The 13381-nt window shown below is 51.9% G+C and overlaps 1 protein-coding gene across 1 annotated transcript; it reads left to right on the top strand.

Annotated features, from left to right (window-relative positions):
- The first annotated feature begins 201 nt into the window (after positions 1–201).
- BATF3 (basic leucine zipper ATF-like transcription factor 3) lies at positions 202–12020 on the top strand. The gene is made up of 3 exons (XM_082702259.1): positions 202–488; positions 3267–3371; positions 11543–12020. Exons 1-3 carry the CDS (start codon positions 411–413, stop codon positions 11726–11728), a joined length of 369 nt encoding a protein of 122 aa, XP_082558385.1. The 5' UTR covers positions 202–410; the 3' UTR covers positions 11729–12020.
- The last annotated feature ends 1361 nt before the right edge of the window (positions 12021–13381 follow it).

Below are 13381 nucleotides of genomic sequence, written 5' to 3'. Positions count from 1 at the left end.
TTCCCTCCCGGGTTCCGGAGCCGCCACGTGACTTCCACGAAGCACAGGGGCCCAGCGGAAAGCCGCGACAGGGGTGGGATCTGGGACCCCGAGGTGCGGCGAGAGGGCGGGGAGAGGAGGAAACGGGGCGGGAGTGAGAGGAGGGGCGGGCCGACTCGGGACGCGCAAGCCCGCGGGCCGGGGCCGGGGGAGGGGAAACCCGGGCAGCGCGGCGGCCGCAGGCGCCGGGAGAGCCGGAAGCCCGAGGGGGCGGGGCGGAGGGCGGCGGCCGGCAGGTGCGGGGGCGCGAGGATGCGGGTGACCCGCGAGTGCCCGTAGGCAGCGCCCCGCGTGCAAGGCGCGGCGGGCCGCGCGGCCGCTCCTCCGCGAGGCTGCGCGGCGGGGTTGGCCGGGCCGGAGGAGTGCCCGGCATGTCGCAAGTGCTCCCGGCGGCCGGCAGCGTCCTGCAGAGGAGCGTCGCGGCGCCGGGGAACCAGCCGCAGCCGCAGGTAGTGGACTAGAGGCTCAGGGAGGCCCGCGGGCATGCGGGGATGGGAGCGCCGAGGGGCACGAAGGAGGTGGGTCTGGGGCTCCGGGGTGGTGAGCGCTGAGTGCTGGGGTGAAGGGCGCTGCGGGAGCCAGAGTCGTGCAGGAGTGGGGGCGCAGGGCAGGAATCCCGCGGGCGCTTCTGCCCTGTGGTCCCCAGCTCACGCACAGTGCCCGCCGCCTCCGGAACGGTGACCCTGCTCCTGCGCCCCGGGAAGCGGAGAGGCCGCAAGGCGCAGACGCCCGGGCAGAGTCCACGCTTCCCCGCACGTGGAATCCGCGCTGTCCCGGTGTCGCCATCCTTGCGCTGGCGCCCGCTGCCACCCCACCCCCGGCGCGCGTGGCCCTTCGCGGGCGCCAGGGTGCAGAGAGGGGAAATTCGGTCCGAAGGGGCAGCTCGTGTCCAGGCACTCCCCACATCTACCCGCCGAATGGGGAACTCGCGACCCATCAGCCTAAGGGTGCGGGGTGGGGGCCCCCCGCAGTGGGAGAACTCCAGTCCCACCGCGGGTGGAAACCTCTCAGCCCGCCTTCAGCCCTCTGTGCTGTCCTTGGCAACATGTACAACTGCCTACTCAGGAAACTGATAAAGTTGCCCGCGGGGATGGCAATCAGAGAACTTCCCACTTGGTTGCTCTGAAGGGAGTCTTCCTCGTGATGCCCCCCTCCCTCCTCCCCTTCCCAATTCGATGCCTGGCACGTAGTGTCATCGGGTGACGCTAGAGAGTCACACAGTTCTGAGTTTGGATCTCGGTTTAACCACACACAGGTTGAGTGGCCTTGAGCATTTTGCTTAACTTCTTTGAGCCTCAATTTCCCCATCTGTAGAATGAATATAGCAATAACCTCTCGAAATTTTTATGACTAATTAAGATATGGTTAATAATTTATGATTATCTTTAACACTTCGCTCCCCTCTTTCTGTTTTGATTGACTGTTACTGCTGGGTTCTCAGCTGTGACCATATGGATAGGTGATTACATCCAGGTTAGAGAGTCTTGCTCCCAGAGGATAGGATGCTTCCTTGGGTCCTATGACTTTTTAATTGTGAACCAAAAGGCATGATTTGGAGATAAGCACTACGGGAGACTCGAAAAATGGCAACCTCCATAGGTTACTGTAATAGTAGTAACCTATTACTATATAATAATAGCCTCCTTAGGTTATTAAGGGCATACCATGTGCTGGGAGCTTTAGGTTAAAATCTCCTTTTATCCGTATGCTAGTCCCAAGCATTAGGCTGTTGGAATGATTTGCGCAGTGATTACCGATCGGTTGTTCTGGCCATGCATCTTCAGTGCCTAAAACAGTGTCTGGCACATGGCAGGTACTCAGTTAATACTTGTTGAGAGAATGAATGACTCACACTTAGGATAAATGAGAAAACTGAACATTCAGAGAATTTAAGCCATTTCCCCCAAGCTGAATTGACAGTAAGAGACAAAACCAGTGGCTCTATATTTCTAGCTAGAGTTCTGTCCTGTAAACCACATTTTGCCCCTGTGGTGTCCTGGTTATGTTAACCAAAACTTCTTTTCCCCTGAAAAGCTACATTTTAACACCTTGTGCCTGTTCCTTTAAGCACTACTTCCAGACCACATCCATTTGTTGTGTTCTTTATAGTATGTTATCTGTCTCCTTCTATAGGCTTATATTCTTCTGTATAGTGAAAATTCTTTACTCACCAGAGCTTGGGGAGAAGTGTCTCCCATATTTGGAATACAAGACCAGATAAAATAACTGAAATTACCCATTATCTTATATTATCAATATTTGCTCTCCATTAATGTTAATAATTGAGTAGCTTTCCTATGTTTGTATCCCACTAACCTCTTGGCTTTTAAACTGTTTAAAGTTAGCGTACCGCTTCCCCACCCCTTTGGTACCTTCTCACAGGGCTCCGGAAAGCAGATACTCTCTACTTCTCCATGTTTTTTCTATAACTGAAATGTTTTTTATCTTGGTAGGTACATTTTTTTTTTTTTTTTAAATCCTGCCTGTTTCAGGATAACTCTTGAAGGATTCAACTAGGTTTGGTTAAATCTCATAGAGAGCTGAGAGCTTTCAAGACACATCATGAGTCTGCTTTCTGATTCACTCTGACCTGTGAAAATGTCCATCGAGCATTGTTCAAATGAGGTGTCTGAGATCGTTTGATGTGTTGATAGAATTGGGTGATTGCAATTAGTTATCAGTGTAAAATGTGCATGCAGTATCAAAAGTACCTGTTTGTGTGTGGTAGGTCAAGGCCTGCCACAGAGCGAGTTCCAGATAGCACATGCCTTCTGCCTTCCCTGTTCTCAGATGCACGTTGACACCGCACCTCTTCCAGGCACACACCCTGTGGGGTAGAGGTTTGTGAACGTTGGTTTGGAGTCCAACAGACCTGAGTTCCACTTCCCATTTACCCACGTCTAGCGGTGATACCTGGAGCAAGTTCCTTACCCCCTCTGAGTTTCTTTTTTTTTTTCTCCCCTCTATGAGTTTCTTATCCTCATCTTTTAAATGGCAGTCTCACCATACATTTCTCAGGGGGGTCATGGGAATGAGCAGCTAAACTCAGCCAGGGCACAAGGCTGAACAAGGGGCTGGTGCTGTCCCACCCATCTAGCAACAAGCACTGTCAGGGCTGCAAGTAAAATGGTGAAGCGATGCCGAGGAAAGGGGCAGGGCAGAGGAAGGCAGAGGACGGCGAAGCAAGGCGCCCCGACAGCACACCTAACCACACATTTTCCCCCCAGAGCCCAGACGATGATGACCGGAAGGTCCGAAGGAGAGAAAAAAACCGAGTTGCTGCTCAGAGAAGTCGGAAGAAGCAGACCCAGAAGGCTGACAAACTCCACGAGGTGAGCCTGTGGTTGGGGCAGAGCCACATTAGGGCCACGGAAAGGAGCTGTGGTGGTGGCCCCAAGGTCATGTCCTGGTCACCACCAATTTGGACACGTACGTCTCATGTCACTGCATCCTTCCAGCCCAGTTTTCCGATCCTTCACGGACATCTTTATCCCTCATCTGTTGGTGGCTCCTCTCTCAAGTTCCTTTCATTATAAACCAGAACAAAAGGAAACAAAACCTCCTCTCGATACCAATTCCTTTTCAAGCCCCATTTGTTTTCTTTCCTTCCTCCCCTCCCTGCTCCGCCCAGAGAGACCTGCTGCCTCCGTATGCTCAGTGCCATTTATTTCCCAGTCCTCTGTGCTGGCGCTTCTGCCGCCCCGCCCCACCCAGCATACACGCACGGACGCACGCATGCACGCACGCACGCACGCACACGCACGTATGCACGTGACCGTACGCGGGCCACGTGCGCATCCGCGCATACATCCTTTCTTCAGAAGGTGCTGCTGCGGGGACCCGTAGTGCCTCTGCGCTACCTGATCCGGGGACTTCTTTCTAGACTCATCGACTGTGACCTTGCTGACCTTGCTGAACATTTCATACCATTGACCCTCCCCCTTTCCTGAGACCTTCTTTCAAGGTCTTCAGCTTCTAAAAGACCGCATTTCCCACTGGACCTTCCTAACCACCTTTCATCTCTGTTTCTTTGCTACCTTCTCTTCCTCTGTCAGTTCTCTTAAGTTTTGGTGTTGACCAGGCTTTCAGATTCTGCTCTTTTTCCTTCCCACCCTGAAGGTACGATCTATTCATCTGTTCTCGCAGCATTAGCTCCCCACTTTGACTACTCAAGGCAAGACCTCAGTTCGAGGCCCCCCGACCCCATATTTCCAATGTCTGCTTAGATGTCCTCAGATGGGTGGGCTGCGGGCTGCTCGGATGCAGCGTGGCCCTGATATGTGTGTTTACCCTGAAACTCTCTCTTCTCCTCCTGTCTTCAAGTGAAGTTAATGGAGCTCACCAGTTTTCTCATCATCCACGTCAGGAACCTGGGATTTACCCTGAACTTTCCCATTTTCCTCTACCCTTATGCTTAATCCCACATAATCTCACAGACAGAACATGGGAACTGCCCCGTATCAGGCACTGGCCTCAAAGGTATCCAAGTGCCTGTGCAAAGAACTGATGATAGTTCTGAACGCTCATCTTTAGACAAGGTTGGTGTAAGTCACTAAGGATTTTAGTTTAGCCCTTCCCTGCCTGCTGTCTTGTCACAGCTGGTCTTAGCAAGGTGGGTCTGGGGGCATTGACAACATAGCAGATACCGAAGTATTATGAGGGGAAAAACAATCTGAAAAGCCTTTGACAGTGAACTGAGAACAGGTTTAGGATGTACATACTCTGGGGGAGGCGACCAATGATAGAAATTCACAGGGGCATGAATTACGAATATCAGACTCTTTCCTGGAAGCAGGAAGGCTGGGCCCTAAAAGGAGATAGGGTCAGAAGAGATCCTTCCCAGCCTGAATGGGTCCTGTAAACTTCCCAGAGAGGAGTTGGAATGTCCTTTGTCTCCTTTCTTCCTTCCCCCTTGCGTTTGAAGCAGTCCCGGTTCTAGCCTCATGTTACCAGATTACCCCAGAGGGCACTTGCCGCCCAGTTAGGGCATGGCCCTGCGTTCAGACCCTGGGTGCCAGCTGGACAGCCAGGGCCCTTCCCCTCAAGAAGCTTCTCGTCCAAGCCAGGTGCATTAATATAAGGAAACACTAGGGGACACTCATTTGTAAGTCCCAAGTGATGATGTGTGTGGTGGTGGCTAAATGACGGTAAGACCTTCCACAGAGCAAGAGCAGGGAGATTCGTTCCACAAATATTTGTTAGCACTCCCATGGACAAGGCCTTGATGCTAGGTTACAAAGAGAGGAATAAGATCTCCTTCCCATTTTGGAAAGCATAGGAGTTTTCAACAGAAGTATATTCATTTCGTATGGACTTTGTAGTAAATTATGACAAATTTGGTGGCTTAAAACAAAACAGATTTATTATCTTACAATTTTGGAAGTCAGGCATCTGGAACGGGTCTCAATGGGGCTAAAATCAAGGTGTCAAGAGAGCTGTATTCTTTCCAGGAGCTCTGGAGAAGAATCCATTTCCTTGCCTTTTCTGGCTTCTAGAAGTTTCTCAGTGTTCCCTGGCTTGTGGTCCCCTTCCATCTTCAAAGCCAGCACTGGCTAGTTAAGTCTTTTTCATGCTGCATTACTCGGACACTGTTCCTCTGACACATCTCCTCTGACTCTTGACTTTTTCTTTCACTAAGACCCTTATGATTACATTGGATCCACCTGCATAATCCAGGATAATCTCCCCACGTTCAGATTCTTAATCACATCTGCAAGGTCTTTTTTTTTTTTTTTAACCGCATAAGGTAACATGTTCACAGGTTCCAGAGGTTGGATGTAGATATCTTTTGGGACATCTTTGGGAAGCCCTTATTCAGCCTAACTCAGAAGGTAGCATAAATCCTACAGGGTCAAAGAAGACAGTTTCTCTCAGTATGTCATTGTTGAATTTGATACCCAAATGAGCCAGGTGCCTGGGAAAGTTAGGGTGGTACATTTACTCCTGCCTGATCCTCCTTAGAACCATGGGGGGTCCCCCTTCTGTAGGGTTCCTAGCTTCTTCTGCGGTCTCTTTACCATGTCACGTGACCAGATATGGCAGGTGCTGTTTTGGGAAATGCAGCTAATTGATCTGAAACCTATTCCCTCCATGGGAGAAAACTCCCTTCTCTGCCTCTGTGGAGCAGGAAGAGTAGATCCTGCTGACCCATCACTGGCAGATCACCTCATCGATGCCAGTCTTATTGAGAAACTCAGTGTCCAGGAGGCCAGGACAGTGGGTCCATCCATATATAGACCCCAAAGCTATAGCCCCCATCTTTACTGTCACTAGCTACATACTAGTGTTATTGGTCACAAGGGGCAGTGGGGGAGCAGGTGGCCGGCCCAGGAAAATGCAACCACATCCCAGTCCTGCTGTAGAAGAGGAATGTCGTCTCTGAGTCGAAGGGTAGCACATGAATAATAGCTCTGCTGTTACTTCCTCACCTCCTTCCAGGGACGGCATCCCAGCTATAGGAATCTTTGCTCTGTAGGGCCACCATGGCAGGTGGTAGGGAGGGGAGTAAATATAGTAAAAAAAAAAAAAAATTTTAAACTTTGAAAAAAAATATGCATGTTGAGGATGGGGTGTCTGGTTTAAAAATGTGGTGAAGAATTGCTTTAGTTGCTCCAGGAAGTGAGTTGAGGGCAGAGCACCTAGCACACTGCTCTGGGTCATGGCAGAAAAGCCCGTCAAGGCCTCCTCGGGCTCCAAGACCCATCAAGGATGGGGCACGTGGGAACTAGATACAGTTCTCAGAAACCTCAAACATGGGGTCAGTCCCTCTCAGAGACACTAAAGGGTCCAGAAAGCTGCCATCTGGTAGCCAGGGCCACTGCCACTCCCTGGGGAGCTTTGGCCGTGAGAAGGGCTGTACTCAGTCCTTTCTGTACTCAGTCCCATCCTGTGGGATGTCATGGGTGCGTCTCTCAGAGGAACTCAAGGTCTTTATTTGCCTTCCTTGAACACCACGAAGGGGACCATCTGGAGCTTGTTTAGAATTCCCACCCTTCTCTCCTGCCCGCCTCATTCACTCACCTTGAGTCCCCCTTACCTCCGACACCCTGAGAAACCTCCTCCAGTCCCAGCTTCTAGAAGCCTCTGGGCTACCTCCCCCAGCTCCTAGTTCTCCATCTTGGGGGACAGGAGGGACAGTCCGTCGGGGCCGGGCCTCCCTGGAGGGCAGGGCGGGGAGAGCCTGAGCAGGCCCTGCCAGAGGGAGGCTGGGGTCCCTCTTCAGTCTGAGTTTGCCCCTCAGGGAGGTGGTTGCTGGAAGCCCGAGTGTGGTGCCGAGAAGCTATTCCTAACGTGTGTGTGTCTGTACCTCAGCGCTCACTGTGGCTTTTCGAATCGTCCTGTCAAGGCGCTTACACCTCTCAGGGGGATTTCAGTCCCTGTTCATCTCTGAACGTTGGGCACACGCCTGAGTCCACGTCCACAAATAAGGACGTGCGTGAACAGTCCAGCTCTACAGCAGGGAGAACTGTGTCTCAGAAGTGGGTCAGACTGGTTCAAGCCAGCCCAAGGTGTAAGACTGAGAAAGAACGTTGAGTCAGAAAAGGAAGGCAGTGATGCCATCCTCAGGAACCCCAAATGTCACCAACTGACAGATTTCTTAGGCAATTCGGTTGTGGTCTGTTGTCACGGCTTCTTCAGCTGTTGCATGTTCTAAGAGAATGCTTCGAGTCGTCCCCCCCTTGGTTCAGAAACTGATGATGACACCAATTTGTATAGCCCTCCCTAATGACACAATTTGTCTGCTGGGAAGTTCAGGGTAGGGCTAGGGAATAGGCTTTATTGTAAAATCCTGAGCACTCACAGCCCTTGACTGCTGGTAACCACCACGGGGAAATTTGGGGCCAGGCACTGCCAAGTGAAAGCAGAATTACTTCCTTGCTCAAGGGCTGCAGTTGACCTTGAAGTCAGGTTCCAAGCCTGCACGGCCTTGGAAAAGTCATTGTGGCTCTCGGAGTTTCACTTTCTTCACTTGTGAAATGGGGTCTGTGTGTGGCTGTGCCCTTCTCGTGGCCTTTTCCACCCCTCATTTCCTTTCTGCCTTCACCGTCACCTCTGGCCCCGGGGACCCACATTAGCTCATTTGCTAGTTTTTCATCCTGGACCCTGGATATCTCCAGACAGCCCCTCGTTCCCTAGCCAACCTCCCTTAGATGCCCAGACCAGGGTTTCTTGAATTTGGCACTGTTGACATTTGGGGCCAGCTAATTCCTTGTTGGGGTGGCGGGGGGGGGGGGGGGCGCTCTGTGCACTGTAAGATGTTTTTTTACGTTTGTCAAGTCGGGGAACTTCTTCTCGGTGTGAAGTGGGTCTTGCTCACTCCCCTCTCCCCCCATTTCCTCTCACCTCCTCTCCACTTGCCCCAGCTCCTCCTTTTATTATTATTTTTTATTTTTTTAAAAGACTCTTTTTTATTTATTTGACAGACAGAGATCACAAGTAGGCAGAGAGGCAGGCAGAGAGAGAGGAGGAAGCAGGCTCCCTGCAAAACAGAGAGCCCGATGCGGGCCTCGATCCCAGGACCCTGGGATCATGACCTGAGCCGAAGGCAGAGGCTTAAGCCACGGAGCCACCCAGGTGTCCCTCCTCCTTTTATTTTTGTTGTTTGATCTCACCAGAAGATCTTGACTTCTTCTCTCCTTTTTATTCCCTCAGCTCCATGAAAGTCCCTTAGCAGGTTGATGAGTAAAAAATCAAATCCCAGAAGAGAAAGTCCCCACAGAGGAGGCAAACAGGGGACCTGATGGGCTGGGGTTTGGGGGAAGCAGTGTTACTTCAGGAAGACATTGGGCAGCCTGTCCCCTCCTGGCTTCCAGAGATAAGGCTCAGGAGCTCGCAGCATCCTGCCCCAAAACTCAACAAGCAAACAAGCTAATACAGACATGGAATATTCTGCCACAGTAAGAGACTTTCCTGTTTTTTGGAATCTAGTTAAAATGTTTGCTCATTGGAACCATTCACATCTATTCTCCATTTTACTGGGAAGCGAGGAGCACGTCTAGTGTATGTGTGTGTGTGTGTGTGTCCAGTTGTGTGTGTGTGTATGTGCGTGTGTGCATTGTGTGTGTACACATGCTCCAAAGAGCTGTAGCCCGTCGTCCTGCGGCTGCAGGCAGCCTTCCCTGGATAACTGTCTTCCCGTCCACCGCCTCCCCTGGCCCATGGAGGGCTTGTTGCCGCGTTGTAGATGGAACTCGGGCTCCAGGACTAGAGCTTCTAAGAGGCCTGAGGAGAGCATGAGGAGTGGGGCTGGCAGCAGGGCTGAAGGCAGAAGGGGGCCCATGGGCTAATGAAGCCGGCCTGACCTGGGATGGCCTGCGGGGTGGGGGGGGAGGGGGTGCCGCCTGCCGCCTTGGAGCATATTCCAGACCACCCTGAGGGCCTGCCTGGGGAAGACTCAGACAGGCCTCTGTGTGCAGCACCTCTGGTGCCTAGAGGTGGGGAGGGAAGGAAGCCAGTGCGAGAAGGAGACAGAGGAGTCACTGGGCGGTGGCCCATCAGGCGCAGCTACAGGAGAGGGTAGCAGAGGCTCCTAGGTGCTACACATTTCTGATCTTTGGGAAGCGATCTTATTTAGTATAAGTAAGATTGAATGTGATATGAGATTGACTAGAACACGTAATGAGGGTTGTGGTTCCATTAGGTGCTGTGATCAGGGAAGCCTTCCTGGAGGTGGTGGGCTTAAGCTGGCCTCATACAGAAATGGAGGAACATACTCCAGTGGAAGAGAACAGCATTAGCAAAGGGCCAGAGTTGAGAATTTGCATGTGCTTTAGGGGCCTGTAAAAAGATCAGACTTTTTTAGTGATATTTTTGAAAATTTACTAGTAAGAGAAAAGATGTGGTGGATAATAAAAAGGTTGGGTCCCCACGTCAGGAAATGCATGGTAAACAAAATTGCAGCAAGATTTAAATAAGGTTGGGCGCCTGGGTGGCTCAGTTGTTAAGCCTCTGCTTTCAGCTCAGATCATGATCTCAGGGTCCTGGGATCGAGCCCCACATCGGGCTCTCTGCTCAGCAGGGTCTTCCTCCCCCCTCTCTCTCTGCCTGCTTCTGCCTCTCTGCCTACTTGTGATTTCTGTCTGTTAAATAGATAAATAAAATCTTTTTAAAAAAATATTTAAATAAGGCTCTCAGCTTCAAGATGATTTCTGTGGACATGCCCTGTGGCTCTGCCATTGGCCAAGTACTATAGAACTTACCAGTGATTCGGAGGAAGAGAAGGAAGACCTAATTATCAAGTCAACGGGCAGCTTATAGCTGTGTAGTATCGTGATTCGCGAGCTGACCCGTTACATTTTAGAAAGACTTTGCTAGGCTGGAAGGCACCCAGGTGGCCGCAGTGAAAGTCAGAAGTGGATGTAGAGCCCAACCTTAATCTTCAGAACATCAGTCACCGTCCAAATATAGACAGAGAAGCAGCAGAGGCAGACGGAGCTTGTACTTCTCTGCAAGCTCAGGGTGAGTCCCCAGGGTGAGGTGGTTGCAGGCCTGGTCCAGCCCCAGGGCAGGCCACCTCTGTGCCTCTCCCTGTGCATGGTCAAGCCATCCCCAGAATCACTTTGGGAATGACCCTTTGCCAGATAGATCCTGGCAGGTGAGAGTGTGTTGGGATGACCCCCAGGAGGACAGAAGGACCAAAAGTCCTAAACTCAAGGAGCTCAGGAGACCTGAGACAGTTGTGCTTAGAGAATGCCTAAGGGGAAGTGGTATGGGGCTGTCTCCTAATATTACAAGAACTGCGATGTTGAACAAGTATTGAATTTACTCTGTGTGGTTCTGTAAGGTGGAACCAAGCCCAATGGATGGGTTTGAAGGAGCGAGAGATTTTGTATCAGTGCAAAGAGGAGCTTTCTAATAGAGCAGCTCAGAAAAGGCAGGGACTGTCCTTTGAAGAAAAGAGTGCCCAGCCCAAGTTGGATGTCTGGTTTCTGCATTGGGTGGGTTGGGCTGAGGGGTATCTGTGAGCCCCTCCAGGTGTAAGTCTCTGCAAACTCCGCTATGGTGGAAACTTCACAGGTGAGAGTTGGGGGCGGAGCCAAGGCAAGGGATACTTTCATTCATTTACTCATGCGGTCAGCAAACGCGTATTGTGTTTCAGGCACTGCTCCAGGAGCTGGGCCCACAGCAGTGACCCCAACAGAGATCTTCACAGAGATGCTCAGCAGTTGGGGGAGGGAGGCAGTCTGCACAGGGGCACAAGGGAACCTTTAGGAGTGACGGGAACATTCTCTTGATGCACGTTGACATTTACCAAAGCTCACTGCCCGAGACCCGTAAAACAGGTGTATTCTATTCGATGTAAATCGTATCTCAGGCCAGTTCAAAGAGCACAGCCCTGCCCTCTTGGACCTTTCATCCTGGTGGGAGGAGAGAAACAGGAAGCAAACAGAGGAGCGGAGAAGGAGGCTCGGCTCTGGAGGGAGCTCTCCGGGGGAGGAGGCCGGCATCCCAGGAGGGAATGGGGCTGCAGCCACCACGTCACCCACCCCGTGTCTCTGTGCAGGAGTACGAGTGCTTGGAGCAGGAGAACACTGTGCTGCGGCGAGAGATCGGGAAGCTAACAGAGGAGCTAAAGCACCTGAGCGAGGCACTGAAGGAGCACGAGAAGATGTGCCCGCTGCTGCTGTGCCCCATGAACTTTGTGCCGGTGCCCCGGCCGGACCCTGTGGCTGGCTGCCTGCCCCGATGAAGCCCGAGGCTCGTCGTCCTCTGCCGACGGAGGAGCCTTGGTCTTTTTCACACCTGGTGGGGGAATGGTTCCCTCTGTGTCTGTGTCCAGGTCACCTCCTCGGAGCTCCTGGCCGTGTCCTCAGCACACAGCTACCACAGGACGCTCCCGAGGGCGCCCCTCGGAGCCCTGAGTGGATCCGGGCCGGGAGGCCACTCTCAGGAGTCCCCTCAGTCCACTCTGGCAGTAGTTTCCATGTTGTGCAGAATTATTTCCTCTAGAGTTTGGAGAATAAAAGTGGTTATGATCTCTCCTTCGGCCAAGTTCTTGGAATTTAGAAAGACAGAATGTTTCTTAGTCCTGGAGAGGTGGTCGCCTTCTGACTCCTTAGGCTGTTTTGTGGCTCCTGGGTCTTGCTTCCCCATCCTGGTCATCGTCCCAGTGGTCATAACTGGGCTTGATGCAGGAGGCACCTTTGGGGAACTGCAGAGCAAAGGCCGATGGGACTTCTTGCCACCCCAGCTGGGTCGCGAAGAGATAGTCATGCTGGGCAGGACTTGGGCTTGTCTTCTGGTTTGGGTGGCCCTCTGTCTCTGTCAACAGCCCCGCCCATGCTGGGCTCTCATGGGAAATGTTCTCTTCCAGGCTGGTTTTCCTGTCTCTTCTGTACACTCTTGGGCCACCTGCCCATTCCAAAAGTAGTCATTGGATCAGAGGACAATTTGACTTTATGTTAGTATGAATCACAACAGAATGGGGAAATCTGTCCCCTAGTTGAAAAAAAAAACAAATATTTTGGCAGATGAGGAGCGCAATTTCCTTTCAAAAGTCCCGTCTAACTATTATTTCAGGAAAAGCAGAACCAAGACAAGTTGAAGGTGGCCCAAGAGAGAAAAGCAAAATGGCAGAGGACTCCCCCATCCTCTTCCAATTTTCTTTTTCCCTGGACCAAGGGAGTTGTGGAGGGCAGAGCCATACCATCCTAAAGGGCACAAGAAATGGGAACAGAAGGAAAATACTTTGCTATAAATGTAGATGTTAAAAAGAAGAAAGTAAGAAAAGAGAGAACCCAGACCCTCCCAGGGGTGACCAACTTGCTGACTTCATACAAGTATACATATTGGCTACTTGTGGAGGGCCTCCTTTTTCCTGGGCAAGTGTCTCCTGCACCCCCAGACCTTTCATGTGAGGGTCTCTTATAACTCACACAAGCTGCAGGCTGCAAGGTTTCCCTGGTCAGAGGCATTGGAATCTGCCATTAGAGACCCAGGCAGCAGCAGAACTGGGCCGAAGCTTCCCGGATGCAGCTGTTAAGGGGAGTAGTGGCATTTCTTTGTAGGAGACATTTTATAAATCATAATCATCCGGCCTCATTCGTGCACTTTTGCAGACAAGGGGCTCTGAGGCAGTGGGGGAAAGGCCTTGCCCAAGGTCCCCCGAGAACAAGGAGCAGAACCAGGGCGGAATCCCAGAGGGTCTGACATGACTCCTGGTGCACCTCAGAACCAAGAACATCAAGCTGAAGCCATGTCGCAGGAGGTGACTCAGGGCAGGACCTGGGGTCTATACATGGCATGACCTCTTGTCAGTACCTCCCAAGGCTGGCCAGGACCACCACAGGCTGGTGACCAGCCCATTCGTGAATGGTAGACTCAGAACCAGGGTCCCAGAGCC

The sequence above is a fragment of the Mustela nivalis genome (genome assembly GCF_964662115.1).
Source record: "Mustela nivalis genome assembly, chromosome: 16".
NCBI lineage: Eukaryota > Metazoa > Chordata > Mammalia > Carnivora > Mustelidae > Mustela > Mustela nivalis.
The sequence above is the reverse complement of the archived record's forward strand: the minus strand, read 5'-3'. Positions and strand labels throughout refer to the sequence as shown.

Coding starts and splice junctions, on each gene's coding strand:
- BATF3 (XM_082702259.1), top strand. CDS start 411: ATGTCGCAAGTGCTCCCGGCGGCCGGCAGCGTCCTGCAGAGGAGCGTC. Junction 489..3,266: donor GGAACCAGCCGCAGCCGCAG/GTAGTGGACTAG, acceptor TTTTCCCCCCAG/AGCCCAGACGATGATGACCG. Junction 3,372..11,542: donor AGGCTGACAAACTCCACGAG/GTGAGCCTGTGG, acceptor GTCTCTGTGCAG/GAGTACGAGTGCTTGGAGCA.